Source organism: Periplaneta americana, chromosome 10 (genome assembly GCF_040183065.1).
Source record: "Periplaneta americana isolate PAMFEO1 chromosome 10, P.americana_PAMFEO1_priV1, whole genome shotgun sequence".
In the NCBI taxonomy this organism is placed as follows: Eukaryota; Metazoa; Arthropoda; class Insecta; order Blattodea; family Blattidae; genus Periplaneta; species Periplaneta americana.
Window position 1 is genome coordinate 145,373,078 of NC_091126.1, and position 21,834 is coordinate 145,394,911.

The 21,834-nt window shown below is 34.7% G+C and overlaps 1 protein-coding gene across 1 annotated transcript in view; it reads left to right on the forward strand.

Moving 5' to 3' along the window:
- Positions 1–21,834, forward strand: part of LOC138708072 (protein Hook homolog 3-like) — a 70,310-nt gene that overhangs the window by 10,073 nt on the left and 38,403 nt on the right. Inside the window, exons 2-5 of the mRNA XM_069838214.1 lie at positions 3,295–3,380; positions 10,820–10,892; positions 14,419–14,521; positions 17,619–17,699. Coding sequence (XP_069694315.1) covers positions 3,295–3,380; positions 10,820–10,892; positions 14,419–14,521; positions 17,619–17,699 — 343 coding nt within the window. The remainder of the gene's footprint in view (positions 1–3,294; positions 3,381–10,819; positions 10,893–14,418; positions 14,522–17,618; positions 17,700–21,834) is intronic.

Genomic DNA, 21,834 nt, shown 5'->3' on the forward strand with positions numbered 1-21,834 from the left:
ATAATACGTTAAAAGAATTTGCAATAGATTTGGAATCCTCTACTTTATAATCATTGGTCTTAATGAAAAAATATTTTCTTTCTTAAGATATCTACAATTTTAAATTTAATAATATTCCGAATAGGTTTAATTGCATTATCTGAATTTTGTACTTTTCTATTCAAATATATTCTATTTCCCTCTTTCACAATTTTTGATAAATTACACTGTACTTCTTGCAGTATTTAAGAACATGAGGATCATTACATTGCAACTCATTACATATAGATTCTTCTTTTTAATATATGAGATTTTGAAGTCCCTGCGTTATCTACATGTTTTTAATTTTGAATTTTTTCACAACATTGAGTCGAGAACATCCACTGAAGTGATTATGAAATTAAGTGAAAAATTCAATACATTTACTCTTAATATCAGTAGTACCAGTATCATATGTTTTTCCAAGATTCATTTTGTAGACATAAATGTAAATAATCACTAGATACTAGTTTTTGAATTAATATTTTGAAATTGTTCAGTGACATTGGAAACACTTAGGATTTGTTTATCATGTTCAGACAAGCCATTGATTATAGGTTCTGTCGAATAGGAATTCAGTCTAATTCTGTGTACAAAACATTTATCAATGGCTGTGCTACTTCAGTGCTACAAATTCCATATGAGATTTCTGAAGTCTTTTCTTTAGAAATTCAGTGTTGGCTATAAATATTAATAAATAATGTAAGAAATACGAATGATTGTAGTTATAAGTCTGATTTACATTATAAAAAGCAAGAAGTTACATTCCTCGGCAATATTCGAACTTTCGATGTTTGGTTTTGTCGTCCAACGCACAACCACGGACCTATTCAATGCTTATGTTAATAACCTACAATTTAGCTGTAGCAATGTGGTGTCATAATTTGGGGTTTGTTTACTTAATGTAATTAGATTTAATTTGATTAGTTTCGCAACAATTGGACTTCCTGTTATATCCTGTTATTTAGATATTTAATTTAGGGTTGATTTATTAACTCTTACTATGCAAGATGCCTCTTATTTCAATAATTCTATATCACGTTAAATAGTCATTGTCTACACTAAAGCATTATCGTCATCCCTCATTTCTCATCGTAATGGCGAACCGACGTGACATGAGACAGCGAGTTATAGCTCTAGTTGAGGCTGGATATGGGGCTAGATCTGCTGGCCGTTTGGTTGGTATTCCTGGAAGTACAGCCGCGAGGTGGGTTCATCGTTACCAAAATTTAGGGGAGGTCAAAAATTGCCCTATTCCTGGGTGTCCGCGGATTTCTTCATTGGAAGAGGATGCTCTGTTATTCGAGACAGTTCGACAGGACCCCTTTCTGACTGCTAACGAAATAAGCGCAGCATCTAACATTCCCGGCTCTTCACAGACTGTGATCAGCAGGTTGAGGAACCGCGGTATTAGGAGCCGGAGGGCTGTGCAAATGGAAATATTGGGGGAAGCACAAGCTGTCGACCGTCTTGCCTTCGCTACCAATCGAGTGGATTTCGATTGGAGAAATGTAATTTTTTCCGACGAAACAACCATCTCGAGTTATTACAAAGGTCCTGCCCGTGTCTATCGTGAGGATGGTCTCTGACATGACCAGCGCTATGTGCACCGACGTGAAAGATCGGGGCGCTTTAGCATATCGTGTTAGGGGTGGATGTCTTACGATGGACCTGGCGTTATAGAACGAATCGGTGACCGGTTTAATGCGGGAACTTACTAGCACATTCTGGAAAATTTATTCCTTCCTTCCGCCCAAGAACGTTTTCCCGAAGGAACATTTCTGTTCCAGCAGGATAACCATCTCGTGCACTATGCTGCAAGCATTCAAAGATGGTTTCAAAGGAGACCCGAGATCGAAATCATTAATTGGCCTCCGAAGTCACCTGATTTGAATGTCCTCGAAAATTTATGGATGGAATTGAAAAAGAGAAGAATAGCCACCTATACCCACCGACGCCCTCGAAATCGTGACGAATTGTGAGATCAAGTTGTTGACACCTGGGAAGATCTCGCCGGGGATCAGAACTTATTCCACAATCTCGTGACATCCATGCCGGATCGACTTAGAGCTGTAATAGAAGCTGATGGTGTGTGGACAAGATTTTAAGTTAACAGGTCTCTCTTTGTTTCTTATGATTTTTGTTTGAGGAAGAATACTTTTAACATCCAAGTAAGATTTATTTTTTGACGAGGTTCAGCCCACTTGTAAGACCCAGAAATTGGGCATAAATTATTCCATATTTTTCGACAAATTAGACAGTCGAGGATCTCTGAACAAATTAATTACACCTCAATAAAAAAGAAGTTTTACCCGGGATCGAACACGAGACGTTTCGGTTATACATTGGAACCGACACGCTACTATATGAGCTACCGAGACAAGACAGTGACAGCAGCAGTCCAGAATGTAGATCCCTTAGCAGGCATTTGCCATTCGGTACAGTGAAGCAATGATATTTTGTGACTCGAGCTATGTTGTGAAATCCTGGCCTTAAATGGCAGTCTTCTTCGTGATCCTTATTCTGGTGCTTGTCCTTGTTGTGGTCCTTATAACAATTCTTGTACTATTTGTCATGGTATGTATCATTATGGGATATCGAGTGAACCGCGCTGTAGAACTTTAACTTCCGACGACCAAGAATCGTCTCATTCTTTTTAAGGGTAACTGTACAACTTTGAGTAACTTTTCGTTATTACCTGCAGAATAACTTAAATTACTTCACTTTGAATTAGGATTGCGTTGGACAGAAATGTCACTTCACTTCCCCACAATCTGTTGGGTGGCTTACAAACAAAGTTGAGGTGCGTAGTAAATAAATTTCAGAAATTGTTTTATTTTTCAAGCGAAATGTTTGAAAAGTTATTGTTTTGATTGATAGTCTAATATTGAAATTACGGCCATCAGTGTAGCTGAGGCATTAGACATGTTTGTCAGGCAATCTGATCAGGAGCTTTGCTTGGGCTGATTACGTAGTTAGGTATTTCTGAGGTTTTCCCCAACTGTAAGGCGAATGTCAGATAATCATACGGGTCCTTGACCTCGTTTCACTAAGTACCATCTCACTGTGACCAATTTTATCGACTCTAAATAACCATAAATAATCAAGTAGTTGATAAAATGTCGTTAAATAACTGACTAAAAAGAAAGTCAAAATTACGTAATTTCTTTCTAAGCTCTGTATTAACAAATTTTGTCAATATGGGGTGTGAATCTGTCATATTTCTTTTCAACTTCTTTGGAGTGCCATGCATATACTCACAAGTTTCTATTTCAGTTGCAGACATTTGATTTGGATGCACCACACAAGACTCTGGAAGAAGTCAGCGATGGAGTTGCAATGGCACAGGCCCTCACCCAAATGTAAGATAATATGAATAAAGTTACGATAATTTTTTTTCTGTTAAAAAAACTGAACTTGATTTATGATATAGCAACTTGTTGTGGAGGCCAAAATGGACTAGAATTACATATGGGGTAGATTATATAATGAAAAAAAAAATGTTTAGAACGATGGGTAATCAAAATGGCACCTTAATTTTACAGTCTTAATAGTCCGACAAAACATGTAAAATGTAAAAGTATTTCCCATATGAGCTATTCCATCTCAAATTGACCGAAATATAGAGAAAATTGACCTTACAGTTTCTAAATACAATAAAACTTTTCTTGTACGTAGAGAACTGTGATACAATGCTTTGTGCAAAGCTTGAGGCATCAGAACTTTATAGTGTTTAAATTAAAAATATTTAAATTTATCATATTTTCATAAAATTTGCAAATTTAAAATGTTGTAGCTCCGAAACCCTTTCACCCAATGATCAAAATCATGGTTTATTTTGATGCTGAGAAATTAAAGTTTATATTGACATATAAACAGATTTTCTTACTTTTTATGGAAATGGAGAAATTTAGGTTTTTCCTCATTAAGACGCCTTTGCTGAGGAAAAAATATTTTAAAAATATATAGTTAGATTCTGCATTGAAAGTACAAATACATATTTTTTACTGCTGGCACGTTGATAAAGTATTAAAAATATAAAATAAAGAAAATAAATAGTACGCGCGTGAACTAACCAGCTGACTGTGAGGCGGGAGCTAGCCGAGGTAAGCGAGGCCAGGAGACATAAACACGTGATGTGTCGTCTAGCAGTCATGACTGTGCTAGCTTTATCACAGGTTTTCATAAACACAGGAGTAAAATGACGCCCAACGCTCGCTTATCTTCATCTCTCGGCCAGTGCATGCAGTACTGCGCCATTCAAGTCTAGGCATGTGAAAATAATTTATTTAACACTCTCGAAACTTATTGCCGTACCACTAAGCAAACAATGCCGAATCCCTCTTAATAATGCAAGGTTTTTTCTCAATATTTTTTTACATTTTTACAAATAGCAAAAAGCCTAAAAGTAAGTAAAATCAGATTATCTGTCTCTCTGTGTACAATAAAAATAAGGATTACTTCTTAACATAACCTACCAAATGTCAGCTTCAAAATAAGGTCTCGTTCAATGTTCTACAGTAAATGGTTCCAGAGTTCTGAGCGCTGAAAGAGGCTTGTTTTTATAAAATACGCTAAATTTGTCGCTCAATAATATGAAGACCGTTTGACTTTCGATAGCATATTTTTTAAAATGCACTCTCCTCAGCACTTTGTATAAATAGGGAAAAAATTAGAGTATAAAAAAATGCGACGTTTTTTACAGATCGATTTCATATGGAATAGCCCATATATTCCATGAAGGCACTTCCATGCTTTCTTGATCTCGGCACTGGAATGAAGTAGTTTGATTGGTACCACTCTCCGACCACTTTTTATCCTTGGAAAAGATCTGGTATTGTACTCAGTTTGATAGGAAGCTAAGTGAACTTCGGGATCTTTATGGAAGTTTTGGCAATGAGAAAATTCCATCACCACTTGGAATGAAACCCAGGACCTTCCAGTCCATAGCCAGTTGCTCTATCAACTGTACTACCTGGCTGTCGATAAAATATGTATGTGTATGTAAGCAAACAATTCGATATGTTTTCAGAAAAAATTTGTACATGCCACTTGGTCGAGACGTTACAGCAACAGTAAGTTAGCGTTTTTTAATATATAAATTAATACCATGTAGGTAGCGTATTTTTCTGTGAATAGAGGATGTTGAAATTGATCGTTAAATTTTTTAAATTAACATTCAATATGGTTGTAGGTACATTTCATTCACTGTTTGTTGAGATAATAATGGTAGACTTACACAGTGTTTTTTAAGCATTATTCTAATGATTTTCTTTCATAATTTTTCCACGGATTTCTAAAATTTTCATGAAAGATTTCTAGCACTCAGGAAATCCATTTGAAGAGCTCAGGGGAAAAACTTGTGAAGTCCAAAATTATTGATTTTCTGTTTTAGATGTCATGTAATAGCTCAGGTAGTGTAGATTTGTGTAGTTTAAATGTATAGAATAACCTCATTAATCCAGAGAAATTTGAAGAATGATAATCCAAAGACGATCCAATACAATGGGTCTTGAAACTTTTAACTTTCTCTCCTCTAATAACAGTAAAACGTGACTTATAAGGTTTTTCCCCTGTACTCTTCATTTCTTCTTGAGGTATATTTGAAGGGTCATGGGAAAGAAATGTCGATGTCCATAATAAGATGTTCTGAGAAAATAATGGATATCAACTGTTCTTTTCTCGCAGTACACATTTTCAAACCTATTTTACAAGGATTGTGTTGCTTATTAGTGCATGGTGACTCAATAGGCTCATAGTACCCCTGAAAATCAATAGAGAGTACTACTCAACTAAAAAATGTCAAAAGTTGGCCATCGACAATTTTTTTCTATGACCCTTCATTTTTGAATAATTAGAAGAGCATACATCAGCCATTCCATAATTATGGGTGAGATATTCTTACTCAGTTTTTTAACTTCAAATTTGCTATATTACTTTAAATATTGCATTGCAACCTTTCATGTTTGAATTCTGTAAATGAAGCATATTACCCTGCATAATGGATGTTGTTTAAACTTTTAAAATATTATTAATGTATTTGAAGTAATATTGTTAAGATTTTTTACAGGTGGGACAAAAATAATTGGAAACGCATTTTTGTGATAAATGTTAAATCGAACATTTTCTGTTCTTCTGTTATTGTCAGAATTTTAATATCGATATTAATGAAGAAATAGAGGTTTAAAAAATGATAAATAATGCTTCCAAGATCCTTAAAATATATATTCACTTAGCAAAACAACTAAATAAAGTTGCTGGCAGTGTTGCGAGTGGGACATTATGGGGGGAACGAAAAAGGCAAAGTTTCATTCTGAATTTATTTTCCTCTTTGTATTTCAACAAAACTTAATTACAACTCTTTTTCAGTAGTAAATAACCACTTTTATTAAAAACTTGAGGTGCTGACAATATGGAGGCAGCTGATCTCTCTGCACCACATAGTTCATAACAGTGTTGAAATCATGTGATAATTGTAGAAAAAAAATTATTATTTGACATTGACACATAAACTATTTAAAATTATACATCAAACGAAATTGTTTAAAGTGCTGAAACTTCAAAATATTATTATTATTAATATTATTGTTGTTATTAATAGCACAGTCTAGTATATACAGTCACTAAGCTTGAGTTGTGAGGGTGCTAGGAACAATAGACTGTGCCGGTATTATTTTGCATTGTCTGTAATGAGACGATATTAGCAATCCTAGTGGTTAGCAACTATCTATGGATGCATATTTACTATGTATTGAGCTTTGCGACTGTATATACTAGACTGTGTTAATAGTCTATTATTATTATTATTATTATTATTATTATTATTATTATTATTATTATTATTATTATTATTATTGTTGTCGTCGTCGTCGTCGTCGTCGTTGTTGTTATAAGTTACGAGTTATTCAGCTTGACTTCTAATTCGTAGGTTTTTCCTTAACTTGCTTTTCAGGTAAAAATTCCCATATTTTATGGAATGGCTGACATCCATAGTTGCTGACACACCCTGCTAAATATATAAGCAGTCGAGCTTCGATTATCGTCGTTAATTTGTTCCACAAAACTGCTATTTTTATTAAATCGATGATAATTGAATCATTTAAGTCATGTTACAGTGACATTTTGTTGCAAAATGAAACCTGGACACTTATAAATATCTTTCGTTTAGGCTATAACTTTGAACAAAATTATTTTTTTACAAGAAATATGATATATTAACACTGTCATCAAGTGGGCCCGGGTTCAAATCTTGTTTGGGACAAGGTACCTGATTGAGTTTTTTCCGGGGTTTTCTCTCGGTCCGTTAAGAGCAAATGCTGGGTAACTTTCGGCGCTGAATCCTGGACTCATTTCCTCAGCATTATCTCCTTTATCTTACTCAGAATCTAAATAACCATAGCAGTTGATAAATCATCGTAAATTAGCCAATTAAAAAACACTGTAACATTGATGTAAATTTTAGAAAATGTGACTAAATCCATTATAATTTTTTCAGACTTCAATAGGAAATCATAATAAAAATGCTGAAAAATTCAGTGAATACTGAATTGCTCTTGTTAGTATGATGCCATGTTAGTTTACCGACGTTGACATTCAAATTAATTACTAATAATGGTGAGGATAGTGGGCATATGAACAAAGCACCTGAACATTTGACTGAATGTTTGCCATTGGGAAAATGTTGGTGATCCAGTAGCAGTGCATCAGCACATGATCTGTAAAAAAATGACGATCATTAGACTTTTGATCGTGAATGTATTAAATAGCAAATGATAGTTGAAGATTACTAGTGGAAGCACCATAGTTTTACTATAGTAGCATACAAATTAATCTGAACGTGACAATTTTCAGCATTTTCTTTGATTGTTGGTCTGCTAGCTGCATATTCCTACTTAATTGAGTTCTGTGAAACTGTATAGCAGACTTTCATTGTTGAAGGTCTGGAGTTTATATTTTTTTGCACTTTGTCAATTATTTCCTCCCATTTTCTTCCCCAAATCATTTTAGTCGTGTTGAAGACTTATTGCTGTGTTCATTCTCTCATCGGAAATGGATACAACTCCACGAAAACACTCTAAAATTGTAACATTAACAGAGCAAACTTCCATGACACAGAGGCAAATAACTGCAGAATCTGGTGTCAGCTTAACTATAGTTAATTCTGTCCTAAAATGATAAGACACTGAATCCATCATGCCTCAGAAAAAAAGGAAGATGTGGCAGTAAAATAAAGACCAACGCAAGATGACCGTTTAATTATTAGGAAAAGTAAAATAAATTCTAGACTGTATACTGTTGACTGAACCCACGAGTTAATAACTACAACTGGGATAGACATTTGAGGAGCATCGTTTCAAAACGTATTAAGTCCCCCAGTGGACGAAATTAAATTTGTTACTTTCTATTTATTTATCTTTCATGCTGTGAAGTCTGATGACTCCAAGTCGTCATATTTGTAAACTGTTAAACCAGTACTTAAAAATGGTTTTGTGTAGTGTTTTGAAAACTTCTCCAGTTTACGAGTAGTCCAGTTTTTCGTCATTCGTGTAAAAAAATTGTAAGGGGCACATAATACGTTTTGAAACGATGCTCCTCATTTACATTACAACAGTGTAGCATAGACTTTTGGAAGTTGGGTGGAAGTGTAGGTATTAAAAAAAGCAACTGCTAATCCCTGATATGTGCAAAAGACGCTTAATATGGGCAAAATTACATAGAAACTGGACAGTGAATGGAAGAAAGTACTTTTTTCCGATGAATCTCATTTCAAGGTCCATGGCCACTGTGTTATGTTCGAAAAGGTTTCATCAGCTCATCTCCAACAAGCATCGAAAAATCCCTCAAAAGTAATATTCTATGGTTGTTTTACACACGAAGGGCTTGGATCAAGGGAATTCCTATCAAAGGAATGATGAATTGTGCCAGGTATATTTGTATATTGGAATCTTAGACTCTTACTGCAGCTGCAGAAATCATTTCCGAATGGGAATGGTGTGTTTCAACAAGACCTGGCAACGTGTCATACCTACATCTCGAAAGACTACAAAGTTCTTGAACCAGAATAATATACAGGTACTCCCCTGGCTAGGCAACTCACCCGATATGAACCTGATTGAGAACTTATGGTAAATTTGCAAATGGAGAATGGCAAAACTAGATAATTCTATAAAAGGAAAAATTATTCTTTCTTTATTCAAATATGGTTTTGTGATGAGGAAATTACAATGATTTGTGGAAATTTAGCGGAATCCATGCCAGGTCATGTCGGTGATATAATTACGAACATGTACTTTTAGTTTAATATACTCAGTATGGCTTGTTCAGAATAATTTGCACGCTACTTTACTTCAGATAAATTCAAAATTATTTATGTATGAAGTTCCTTCATGTGCTTACACTTTTAAGAAATTGAATAATATTTGTGACCTTGAAATTTCATTAAGAATTACAGGTTTACTCTCTCAAAAAGTCTTACTACTGAGTATTGATTGTCACTAAGATGGATTATTTACATGGTATGTAGTTTGAGACAGAATAGTGTTATTGTTTAAAAAAGGTAGAGGAGCTTTGAGTAATATGGAATAGTGATATTTCATCTCTGTAAAATGTCACAACCTCCCAGAAACCACGAAAACTACTTGATATGATCCTCCTGGCACTGTGGTTGCAGTCTCGTTTAAGTTAAACTAGTGAAAACTTGTTAGTAATCAATTCTGTGTTCTGTTGTTTTCTAAAACTTTTGCAGATAATCTGATGTTAGTAGATTGTTACTAAATATGCCTGTGATATACAATTTAACGAAATGCGCCATGTAATGAAGTACAGTAGTTAATCTTTGTTATCTTACTGGTTTTACGTGTTTGTTTTTCCGCGATCATGTGATAGAAATTTATTTTACAAAATGGCTATGTGGGTAATATGGAATACCAGAATTCCATATTGCCCTCACTTATAACCGTATATCTCATAGATCTCTTAATCAAAAGAAAAATATAATTAAGTTGAAATGATACATTTTATTGACGATACTTTTATGTATACAGATATACTCTTGTTATCAGATTCCCGATTAATGGAAACTAACATCAACTATGTTGACATTAAACCACTGTATTTGATTTGGATTAGGTTATGTCCGTCCACTTTGTTTTTTTAGTTGTGCCAAGTATTCATTTAAAGTTTTATGTTTTTCCGACTATTTAACACATGTTAGTAACTTTTTAAACAAAAGACAACATTACCAAGTAAAAATTGTTGTATTTCATATTACTCGAAAATGTACATTTTTTATATTGGTCGTTATCTACGTAATATAAAATTAATTTACTCAGTTATGCTATGAAAAACAATTAAAAAGAAGTCAAGCAAATCATGTATTCACTAATCATTACCTATGTGTCAATAATATTTGGATGTTTAACAAAAACAAAAATGGTATTCCATAATACCCAAAGTTACTCTAAGATTTCCCCATGTGAAATAATGTTTTCATTGAATATGTTGAGTTCATATCCTGTGCAACATTTTATTTCCAGGTAATTGATTGTCATATGTGACAGTGATAGTGATGCCAAGGGAAGTAACGTAATTTCATGTACGATTCCAATCAGTGGCTCAGCCTTCCCCTAATATCTGAATTAACTGACATCTTTCTCATGTCTTTGAATCTTATTCAGGATTTCTGACATGCCAGTAAAATTTGCTAAAAATATGACTGATGGATGTAACATTTCAGATTTGATGCGTCACAAGACAGATTTTGGTTCAGTAGACATTTACACAATTGCATTACATTTTTCAGTGCTCCAGAGTGGTTTGGAGAGTCGTGGATGTCCAAAATTAAAACTGATGCTGGCAACAACTGGAGGCTGAAGGTAATTGAAGGTAGATGATGAGGTGATTGGTTTAATGTGTCTCTTCATGGTGGATTAAGTTCCTAATCAGGAAACCACATTGTGAGTTGTATATAGAGCAATGAACAATTAATGGTTGTGCAATTTATATTATAATTAGAGCCCAGATGTTTAGGCATTTATTTTGTTTAAAATAGGCAGGCATATAGGCACTAAAAATAGTAAACATAGGCAATGAAATAGACATTTATTATTCATGGAAAAGACAAAAATAGACAAATACTTAATAAACTATCCCATACGGTACTCACTTTCCTTGGTTACATGTCACAACAAGATGCTTTTTTGAGTTGTCAACTGTCATAGTGAGTCACCTGTCAGAGAGAAGTTTTTCATGGCGGAAAAAGATCTTTCTGCATCTACTGAGCAATTGGAGCAAACTTAAAACAACTTATTTCAGAAGGACTCTACTTTCTTTCAAAGATCGGGAAAAACCAACTGTGTATTGTTTAAAAAAAAAAGGGGTGTGAGAAGGGATTAGAGACTTCAAAGTACGCGTGACTTGTGTGTGCAAGCGACAACAGTAACGGGACCTGGAGACTTGCTTTTAATACTTTCCTCATCCCCTTTCTTTCGCTGGTAAACCCTGAACTGACCTGAGCACTGAGGGTTTTACTGTTCAGACATCTTTGTTAAGTGACATGAAAGATGGAATCAGTAGGGGAGAAAAGTTTACTACTTCTTGGAAACATATGTATTGCTGGAGAATAAGATTTTCAGCAAATATTTGTGTGAGGTGAATATATATTTTTAATTTGTACAACGATTCTTTTTTTGTTTTTTGATATAGGCTAATTTATGTATGGTTTATTTTAAATGCATTAAAAATATAACAAATGTACAATAACGACGTAAAAAGGCTAAAAAAAGGCATTTAACCTTAAAATAGGCAAAAAAGGCAAAATAAAAATTGGGCCTATCGTCCCCAAATGTGTGGAAGCATGTTTATCTCTAATAGGTCTTTCGTACATACACTCAGTTTAAAAAAGGCATTTTTCCTAACATCTGAGCTCTAATTATAATCATCTGTGTTTTTGTGTTCCCTCGTAAATTTCTTACTTCATGTCCTACTGTTGGAAGACAGGGGAATAATTTTGTGCAGTGAATATTGCTCATTCACTTGCCAGAACAAAAATCATAACACTTTAAATGATAGTAAAAAGAAGGAAATTGGATTCTTTCACGTTTCTGGGAATTTTGGGAAGAGTATTCTGTTATTTTATATTTTAATAAAGGTTTCTAAAGTTTTAGAATCCTCTTAATGGTAAAAAGCAATTTTTACAGCAGTTTGATCGAAATGTGCAAGGATGACACAACACAAAATTTATAGGTTATTTACAATTTCAGTATCTTATTAAACTCATTAATGTTCATTTACTCTGACATTCCTTTTACCTTCAAAAGCACGTATTATTCCCACCTCTAGCATTAATCACGTCTTCCAAAATGCTGCTGAGTAATGCTGCAATCTCCTCCTGCTGAATCGAGCTCCCATTCTTCTTGAAGTGTCTCCCTCAGGTCCTGCAGGTTGTCTGAATAATGCTGGCGAAAACTTTTTCTTAGTTTGTCAAGTCAGTGGAATTCAAGTCTGAGGTTCAAACAAGCCATAACATGACATGAATCCCCATATCAACCAGGTACTGTTGCACACTTTGGACCACATATGGTCGTGCATTAGTATGCAACTATCACTTATAAATGAAACAGAAGGCACAACATACTCTTGAAGGATATTCTGCATGTACTAATATTCTGTAAGTGTTTCATGCCCCACAAAGACTATCTTCATCCATGCCATCAGGGTTATTTCCATCCACACCATTATAGAAACCACGGTCCAAACATAACTAAATAAACTGTGAGGATTTTCTTTATTAAAACACATCACATAACATACATAATACAGTAAAACCCGATAAGACGCTGTTCAAGGGACCGGGTGTAAAACGCATATTAACCGGGACCACGTATTAGGCGGGTATACTAATTTTGACTTATATACAGTATTTATTAGCGTTTTTCTTTATTGAAATACATGATTCATGAAAGGTAATATAGTATTACTTCATTATGTAATTACTGTACTGTACGTCAAAGACATTTACAATACGTACTGTACTTAATTCTTTCGGAAAAAAAGTCATATATAGTTGTCTGCCGTGTGCGTGTTCTCCAAGTCCTCATATTTACCACACTTCAGTTTCCTGCGATTACATCCTCCCGATGACGTAGCAACTGTAGTGATTGAGTCGCGATTTTTTTATTATCGTTCTTAATATTGATGATGGGATTCCTAATGAATCAGAGAGTTGTTTCTGAGTAAGGGTACTGTTCTCATAGTACTTTCGTAAGATTTCCAATTCTTCCGACACAGGAAGTGCTTTTTAACACTCATTGTAATCATATTCACAGACACTTCAATACACTAAAAGACAACAAACTGCCCAGCAAAAATTTAAAGAATTTTATTACGGCCGAGTGAGGAATGCTGTTTGAAAGAGAGGGTTAGCAAGAGGGTGAGGTATTGTAACTGTATGTAGGCTTTAAGCGCGCAGGTAAAGAGTCGAATAAGAGAGCGTAACAAGAGGGTAGGGTAACTAAGGTATGAAGTCAGAAGGTTTAAATTCGCAGGTGAAGGGTCGTAATATCAATACTTTTCAGGTTAATGGCACCAATGAGTTCAGTGACCAAGATGTTTTATTGCTGTCACAGTACATTGCTGAAAATTACATCGAAAATATTCCACAAAAACAGCGTATTATGCGGGACTTGAGCGCAACAAGCGGGGTATTTTATAAAGGCGTTAAATATGAAATGTGCAGGGACTGGACAAAAAAAGCGTATTACACGGGATAGCGTAATAAGCGGGCGCGTCTTGTTGAGGTTTTACTGTACATTAATTTTAGGTTTGAATATTCAGTGAAAATGAAAGTTCGTGTGAACTTCCTAATGTGCAACACTGACGCCCCCGAACATAACTAAATAAACATAAAAACTGTGTGGATTTTCTGTATTAAAATGCATCACACAATACAAATAATGCAATAATTTTAGGTTCAGATATTCACTGAAAATGAAAGTTGTGCGAACTTTCTAATGTGGCAAACACTGATGGCCCAGATTGTGGCAATGTGGCAGAATAAATATTTTTTTTAGCACAGCCGAAAGTGCTGTTGTTTTGGTATTGCCGATTATTTGGGTGCTGAGTACGAGGGATTTCACTGTATTTGGCAATATAATTCCGTTTTACTACTATCTCGAAGATACTTTTAATTTCTCTTACTACAAATTGTTTATTAATTTTGCATTTTAGGTGTTATAATAACTGATGCTTAGAAGTAAAAGACAGAAACACAGCAAGTTTCACACTTGATTCATATATGTGGAATGTGCCATTTTTTCTAGTCTTCTGGTTCTTATTTGTACATACAATATTCCTTACGATATAATTATATTCTATGACTTAAATTTGATTTACTGTTTGTAGGTTAGTAACTTGAAGAAAATCTTGGAAGGCATTGTGGATTACTATCAAGAGTGTCTTAATCAACATCTCACAGATTTCAGTAAACCTGACGTGGTTAAAATAGGTAATTATGAAGTTAGTTATTTGTTTCTCTTTTTTATTTAAAATGTTTCTTTGATTATCTTGCAGTGTATCGTTGTACTATTTTCTGTATATTATGTGTTAGTGTATTGTTTTAAGTATTTCTGTAGAATAGTTCTTGAAGTTCTGATATACGTGAAAAGCACAGGGTGTCTACTGGTAAAAAAAGTAATTCAAAAGTAACTAATTTAAGCAAATTGGTAACGAATTTAAAAGACTGAAATAACGTTGATAACGAAATTACATATATTGTTCAGCTTCACTTATTTAATGTTTATTTAATCTTGGCTAAGGGGAGCTGAAACAGCTGCAGTTTCAGAAACAAATATTATTGGAAGAAACAGCTGAGAAGCTGGAAGTCCATTAAAATGAAGATCAAAGAATTTAAGAAATAAGTCTGATGACAGATCGTAAGATGACTGAAATGTGATTAGTGTTTTTCCATAGTGCTTATGAGTAATTATTAAGTTGTGGTAACTAAACGTAACTAATTTTTTTTTCACATTTTCGGTAGACACCCTGAAAACATAATATTTGGTTTTATCTCTTGTTTCATGGTATGCAAGATTGAAATATGGGAATGTCTCACAGAGAGGAGTCAAAACTTTCATTCCCAGATTTCTTGACTTTTGTTTTCATCACAACTGCACGTCCATATAACATAAATGTGTACGTAGTACTAAATGTTTTGGACATATTTTATATAGGCTCTTGGATTCCTCTTTCTTTGTAATTTCGACAGGCATTGAACTCGGTTTTAAAGGTTTTCTGGAAATTCTGTAGTGTTTGAACTTGTCTGCAAAGATTGCTTCTCTATATTGTTTAATTACTACTAATCCAGCTACTGCTGCTGCATGACCACCACCATTACCGACATTTCCTGCCATTACTGTGATTTTAATTATTACATACCACTCAACTCTGGATATAGTGAACATTCGGCTATAGTGAAACTAAATAGTTGGTCCTGACCCACAAACATTAAAAAGTGCATTAATATTTCTGTTTATAGTGAACCCTTGCTTCGGTTATAGTGAACCTTGTATCCTGAGATTTTCTTATTTGAAGTCAGACCTTCTTGTATAAAATTGAAAGAATGTGTTGAGAACAACATTCTAAGTTTCATACTCCTTTAGTCAAAGGACAAAGGTAGGATCAGTGATTCCTAGACAGTGAGCTCTACTGTAAATCCAGGCAACGCGTGATGACCTTGCTTCACTCCACCATCAAAGGGTTGACATTCTGTTCTCAGGCACTCTACTCTACTGTTATTTCTAATCCTCCACCTTCAAAGGGTTATCTTTTGTTCTCAGAAACATTTCAATTATGACGAACAGCATCGAAACAACGGAAAATGAAATTGCCTTCTTTTATTAAAAGGGTATGAACATTATGTCCAGAGGTAAGATTTCGATGGCTTTCAAACTCCATCAACCCTCTACCAGTTTCCATTAAGTGACCCGGGAATTCCAAGACTGAGTACGCAGTCACACCATAACAGCGTTTGTCTATTTCTAGTATTCCAACAGTGAATGTACTATATAAAAATGTCGAAGCATAAAGTGTTTTCTTTGGAAGAAAAGGCAAACATTATAAGTGACATTGAACATGGTCTTTCGCAAGCAGACTTGGGTCAACAGCAGGGGCAGCTTTTGGGGCAGTGCCAGTGTGCCATGGCACCACCAATGAAAGAAACAAAAAATAATATCCTAAAAAGGAGTTGTAGTTGTTTATTTCTACACATTTTATTCGTATGTCATCTGAACGAGCGGGAGCACAGATTGGGACGCACTCTTGCAGCGTTTCTCTGAACGTTGGAGCCAGTTCGGCGTGGCACTGTCTGCGTCTATATAATACTGTACAAAAGGCTACTGATTCTAGTTTATATGCGTTTCTAATGGCAGACACTGAGCCGAATTCAATTTGACTCAATAGTTAACAATCTGCCCGCTAGAGCGCAATAATGCAGAAATTTCGCTAGGTGGCAGGGTTGTTTGAGATGTTAGGCAGGGAACCATCAAGTGCAGGCTTTCAGGAAAACACAAGTTAAAGTTCCGCGCCAAATCTTAATGTAATGTTATCAATTCAAAACTAATGCACATAACTTGGATTTGAATGTATAAATTATTATCCATTTAACTATATTGAATGCAGAGATAGTCAGTCATGGTTCTTTTTAGAAAGATAAATATTTTTTTCGTATTATGTAACACTATTTGCTAATTTTGTGTAATATTTATTTTATTTTGCGCCAACTAAATATCGCTATATTGTTGCTAGTATTGATGCTTTTGTTAACAATACAAGAGATCTGTGCAGGACATGAACAAGTGTTATTCAGGCTGCTGCCTTGGATTCATCGGCCTGTTTAAATGAAGTGCAAACATGTTCATTTATTATCTATAGCATTGTTATTCTTGTGTGTTTTTGCGAGTAATTTTACTAGTTATAAATGTCATTTATATTTGACTTAACAATGCTGAGATATGACCAGAGATGTTAAAGCGAGTATAAATAATAACAGCCAAAAAAAAAAAAAAATACTGAGAAAGTTTTGCATTATCTATATATTTTGTAAATTTCGTTATTAGTTTCGGAAATGTTATTGTAACTGTTACTAGATGCATGATTAACTGCACACTTAGTAAAATACGTGGTTTAATTAATGTGTTTTATTTAATATAATGTAAACGTGAGCTGTGATTATCACGTTTTACTAGAGTGATTTGCGTGCAACCTTTTTTTTTTTTTTTTTTTTTTTTTTTTTTTTTTTTTTTTTTTTTTGGTGACACCACCGGCCGCCACTGGTCGATAGCATAGTTTAAGTAAATCAACTATGTGTAACAGTATACAGTGTAATCCATTCCACAAAAATGAAGTATTTTATTTTCTTGTTCACAATTTCATTCATTTCTCTCTTTTAAGGTTAGGGGAGAGACACTTCGCATATATTGAACTTCGGATATAGTGAACGAAATATGCAAGTCTGCAGAGGTTCACTATATCCGGAGTTGACTGTACATTCATTGATTGTAATTTATATTGCTAGCAGTATAGGATAACAATTTTCTTGTTTTCAGGAGAAAAATGTGATCCAGATGAATTGGGCCGGTTGCTGCAGCTGATTCTAGGATGTGCAATTAATTGCAATCACAAACAAGGTAATTTTATATTCAGCTGATCTATGATGTGCAGTATCAAATATTTCCTCTGCTGTGACATCCAGAGCAACACTGCCTGGCTATGTTGTGGCATATTGTCCACATGACAGCACTGTGCAAGACATCTATACAAGGTAATTCCAGAGTTCAGGATTTAGCTACAGGAGGCAATTGCTGAGATCAGTTTCATTAAAAAAGTTAACATGAACTTGTGTTCTATTCTCATTGATTATAAAGTAATGGCCAGTGGTGTGCAGGCAATAATTTAAGAAAGGGCTTGCAAAGGAAAAGGGTGCGGCAACCAGCAGAGACATACAGCTCATGCATTTTGTCAAGACACTCCCCCACTATTCCTACAGAGCCGCGCACGAGATCAGATGAGTCTACTTACGAATAATAGGGGAATGAGTTAGTTTTTGCCTTGAACTCGGTAGACACATGCCCGACCTTCCCTTCTACTTTTACCCTCTACACAGAAACATTGTTCCTGTACTGCACATTGCGAGTGTCTTGACAAAATGCATGAACTGTACAGAATAGAGAAAGGGGAAAAGAGTGGTTACTTTACAATAATAATAATAATAATAATAATATAATAACAATAATATATAATAATAACTTCGCTCTAGAATATGCCATTAGGAAAGTTCAGGATAACACAGAGGGTTTGGAATTGAACGGGTTACATCAGCTTCTTGTCTATGCAGATGACGTGAATATGTTAGGAGAAAATCCACAAACGATTAGGGAAAACGCGGAAATTCTACTTGAAGCAAGTAAAGAGATAGGGTTGGAAGTAAATCCCGAAAAGACTAAGTATATGATTATGTCTCGTGATCAGAATATTGTACGAAATGGAACTATAAAAGTTGGAGAATTATCCTTCGAAGAGGTGGAAAAATTCAAATATCTTGGAGCAACAGTAACAAATGTAAATGACACTTGGGAGGAAATTAAACGCAGAATAAATATGGGAAATGCCTGTTATTATTCGGTTGAGAAGCTTTTGTCATCTAGTCTGCTGTCAAAAAATCTGAAAGTTAGAATTTATAAAACAGTTATATTACCGGTTGTTCTGTATGGCTGTGAAACTTGGACTCTCACTTTGAGAGAGGAACAGAGATTGAGGGTTTTTGAGAATAAGGTTCTTAGGAAAATATTTGGGTCTAAGAGGGATGAAGTTACAGGAGAATGGAGAAAGTTACACAACGCAGAGCTGCACGCATTGTATCCTTCACCTGACAATTAGGAACATTAAATCCAGACTTTTGAGATGGGCTGGGCATGTAGCACGTATGGGCGAATCCAGAAATGCATATAGAGTGTTAGTTGGGAGGCCAGAGGGGAAAAGACCTTTGGGAAGGCCGAGACGTAGATGGGAAGATATTAAAATGGATTTGAGGGAGGTGGGATATGATGGTAGGGACTGGATTAATCTTGCTCAGGATAGGGACCAATGGCGGGCTTATGTGAGGGCGGCAATGAACCTCCAGGTTCCTTAAAAGCCAGTAAGTAAGTAATATATAATAATAATAATAATAATAATAATAATAATAATAACAATAACAATAATAATAACTTTTTTCCTTAAAATAGGTTCCAAACTGCCATTTTGTTCACTGATGGATTCAGCTCAGCTGTGGGATGCACTCTGGTGTCAGTAGCGAGGTGATGATTTCTCAGCCAGGATGCACAAATGGAACCATGTCCCATTATTACATAGATTTGCCAATAATGTTGTTAATGATTAAACTGGGCAAGTGGGAAACTATACTTCTTTCACAAGTGGCAATATCATTCATTCATTACACTAAAGTCCCTTTCAACTTCTGCGATGCTAATGGTGACATAATTCGCGATTTTTTTTTTGGCTTTGACTGTAGTTAATGGTAATGGAGCATTGTTCTTTCGTATTAAGTTATCCTCCGCAAAATCTCGGAAGTCATAATTATGCTACAGAAGTCTCCAAAAGCAACTTGCTAAATTCTTGTATTTTCAATTGATCGCTTTATCAGAATATAGAATAGGAGATGGTTAAATTAGAAAAGTGCGTTTATTTTATTGGTTTTTCCTCGTGAGCTATTTTAACTTAGCTCAGCATGCTTCGCAATTAGGTCGTTACAACAATTTCTAAACAGCAGTATCTTAAAGACAATATATTTTGCCTATTTTCATTCCATTATGTCCTACGGAATAATAGTTTGGGCAAATTCTGCAGATAGTAAAAATATAGTCATATTACAAAAAAGAAGCCATTAGAATAATAGTTGGAGCAAAGGCTAGAGAATCATGTAGATTATTTAAAAAAAAATTAGAATTATGACCTTACCAAATCAGTACATATACTCTTTAATAAATTTCCTCTTATGTAATACAGAAAATTTTCCAACTACTTCAGCCATACATAATATAAATACCTGCAGAAAAAATTATTTTCCAATTCTTGTCATTTGTGCTTGTTTGGTTAGACATCTTCCTCTTCTGCTTCAGACTTTGTCTGTACATATTAACCACTGCTTCTTGTAAGGTACTCTGTAATGTAAGTTTTTTCCTTCGTGATGTGTAAGTTTCTTCAGTCTCTTTCCTTTTGAACATGTTATATAACCTTAAAATGAAATGGTTATTATATTATATCGAAATCTTAACTACCATACACATTAATCTTAACCTCAATCTTAATTTAATTTTTATTAGACTAAATATTCGTAAGATTATAATGTTTATATAACATCATATTAGGTAATTGTCCAGAGTATCTACACCAAATAAGACACATTTTTCTTTTGCTTTGCTGGCTTCTGTGAGATGTATATCACTCAGTGATTAAAAAAAAAAACGTGGTTTTAGTTTGCAGCCATAACTATTTTCAACATAAGAATCGTTCAATAATTACCTGTATATCCTAATGCAGTGTTGAAAGTATTTATGGCTGCAAAACTAAAACCATGAGTTTATCACTACATACATCTCATAGAAACAAGTGAAGCATGCCATGCTTGGTGTAGCTATTCTGAAGAAATACCTTATATTATGCTAAACCATGTGAATATTATAATGAATAATTTATTGTTTTAATGTTCAAACAATATTCTTACTTTCAGCAGAGTCCGCTGTAATTATAAATTTCACTCTTCTAAAATTAAAATATTTAATGTAATAATAATGCCTTACTGCACATATTACAGTGAATCATAATACAGCACAGTATTATAATTTGTATAATTTATTGTAATGCAGGGTTCGCCAGAGAAACAGGCAATTTTAAAGTACATGCTACAGAAATATTGTAGGCGATAGAAGGTGCTGTTATCTGTTGATATATTTCCAAAACTATGCCATTTACGCAACATTACATGGTCAGTCGCCATGGAACAATGGAACGGTGCACAGCATGCATATGCAATCAAAGCATTTTCAAAACAATGACAGTTACGAGATGCTGACATTTCTTCCATTTGGGACTCTCTTCATAGCAGATCCTGTAGCCTTGAAATTTGTGATATATAATTTGATTGCATGTGCACTAGGCATAGAATTATGACTTCCGGTATTGAAATGTGTACCAAAATCTCGTCTGGCAGCCTCGTAACTGTCATTGTTTTTTTTTAGTTATTTAACGACGCTCTATCAACTACTAGGTTATTTAGCGTCGAGATTGGTGATAGCAAGATGGTATTTGGCGAGATGAGGCCGAGGATTCGCTATAGATTACCTGGCATTCACCTTACGGTTGGGAAAAACCTCGGAAAAAACCCAACCAGGTAATCAGTCCAAGCGGAGATCGAACCCGCACCCAAGCACAACTTCAGACCGGCAGGCAAGCGCCTTAACCGACTGAGCCACGCCTGTAGCCCTGTCATTGTTTTTAACGCTTTGATTGAATATGCACGCTATGCACCATTCCATTGTTCCATGGCCATTGATCATGTAACGCTGCGTAAATTGCATAGTTTCGGTAATATAAAAACAGATAACAAAATTTCTGTAGTGTGTACTTTAAAATCGCTCGTTTCCATGGCGAACCCTTTATTACACCATAATCCAAAATTGTTACTTACTTGAAAAATACATCCAGTACCAGTAGTTCTGAAGGAAAAAAAAACTATTTCACTAAGTTGTATGCATATGATGTGAT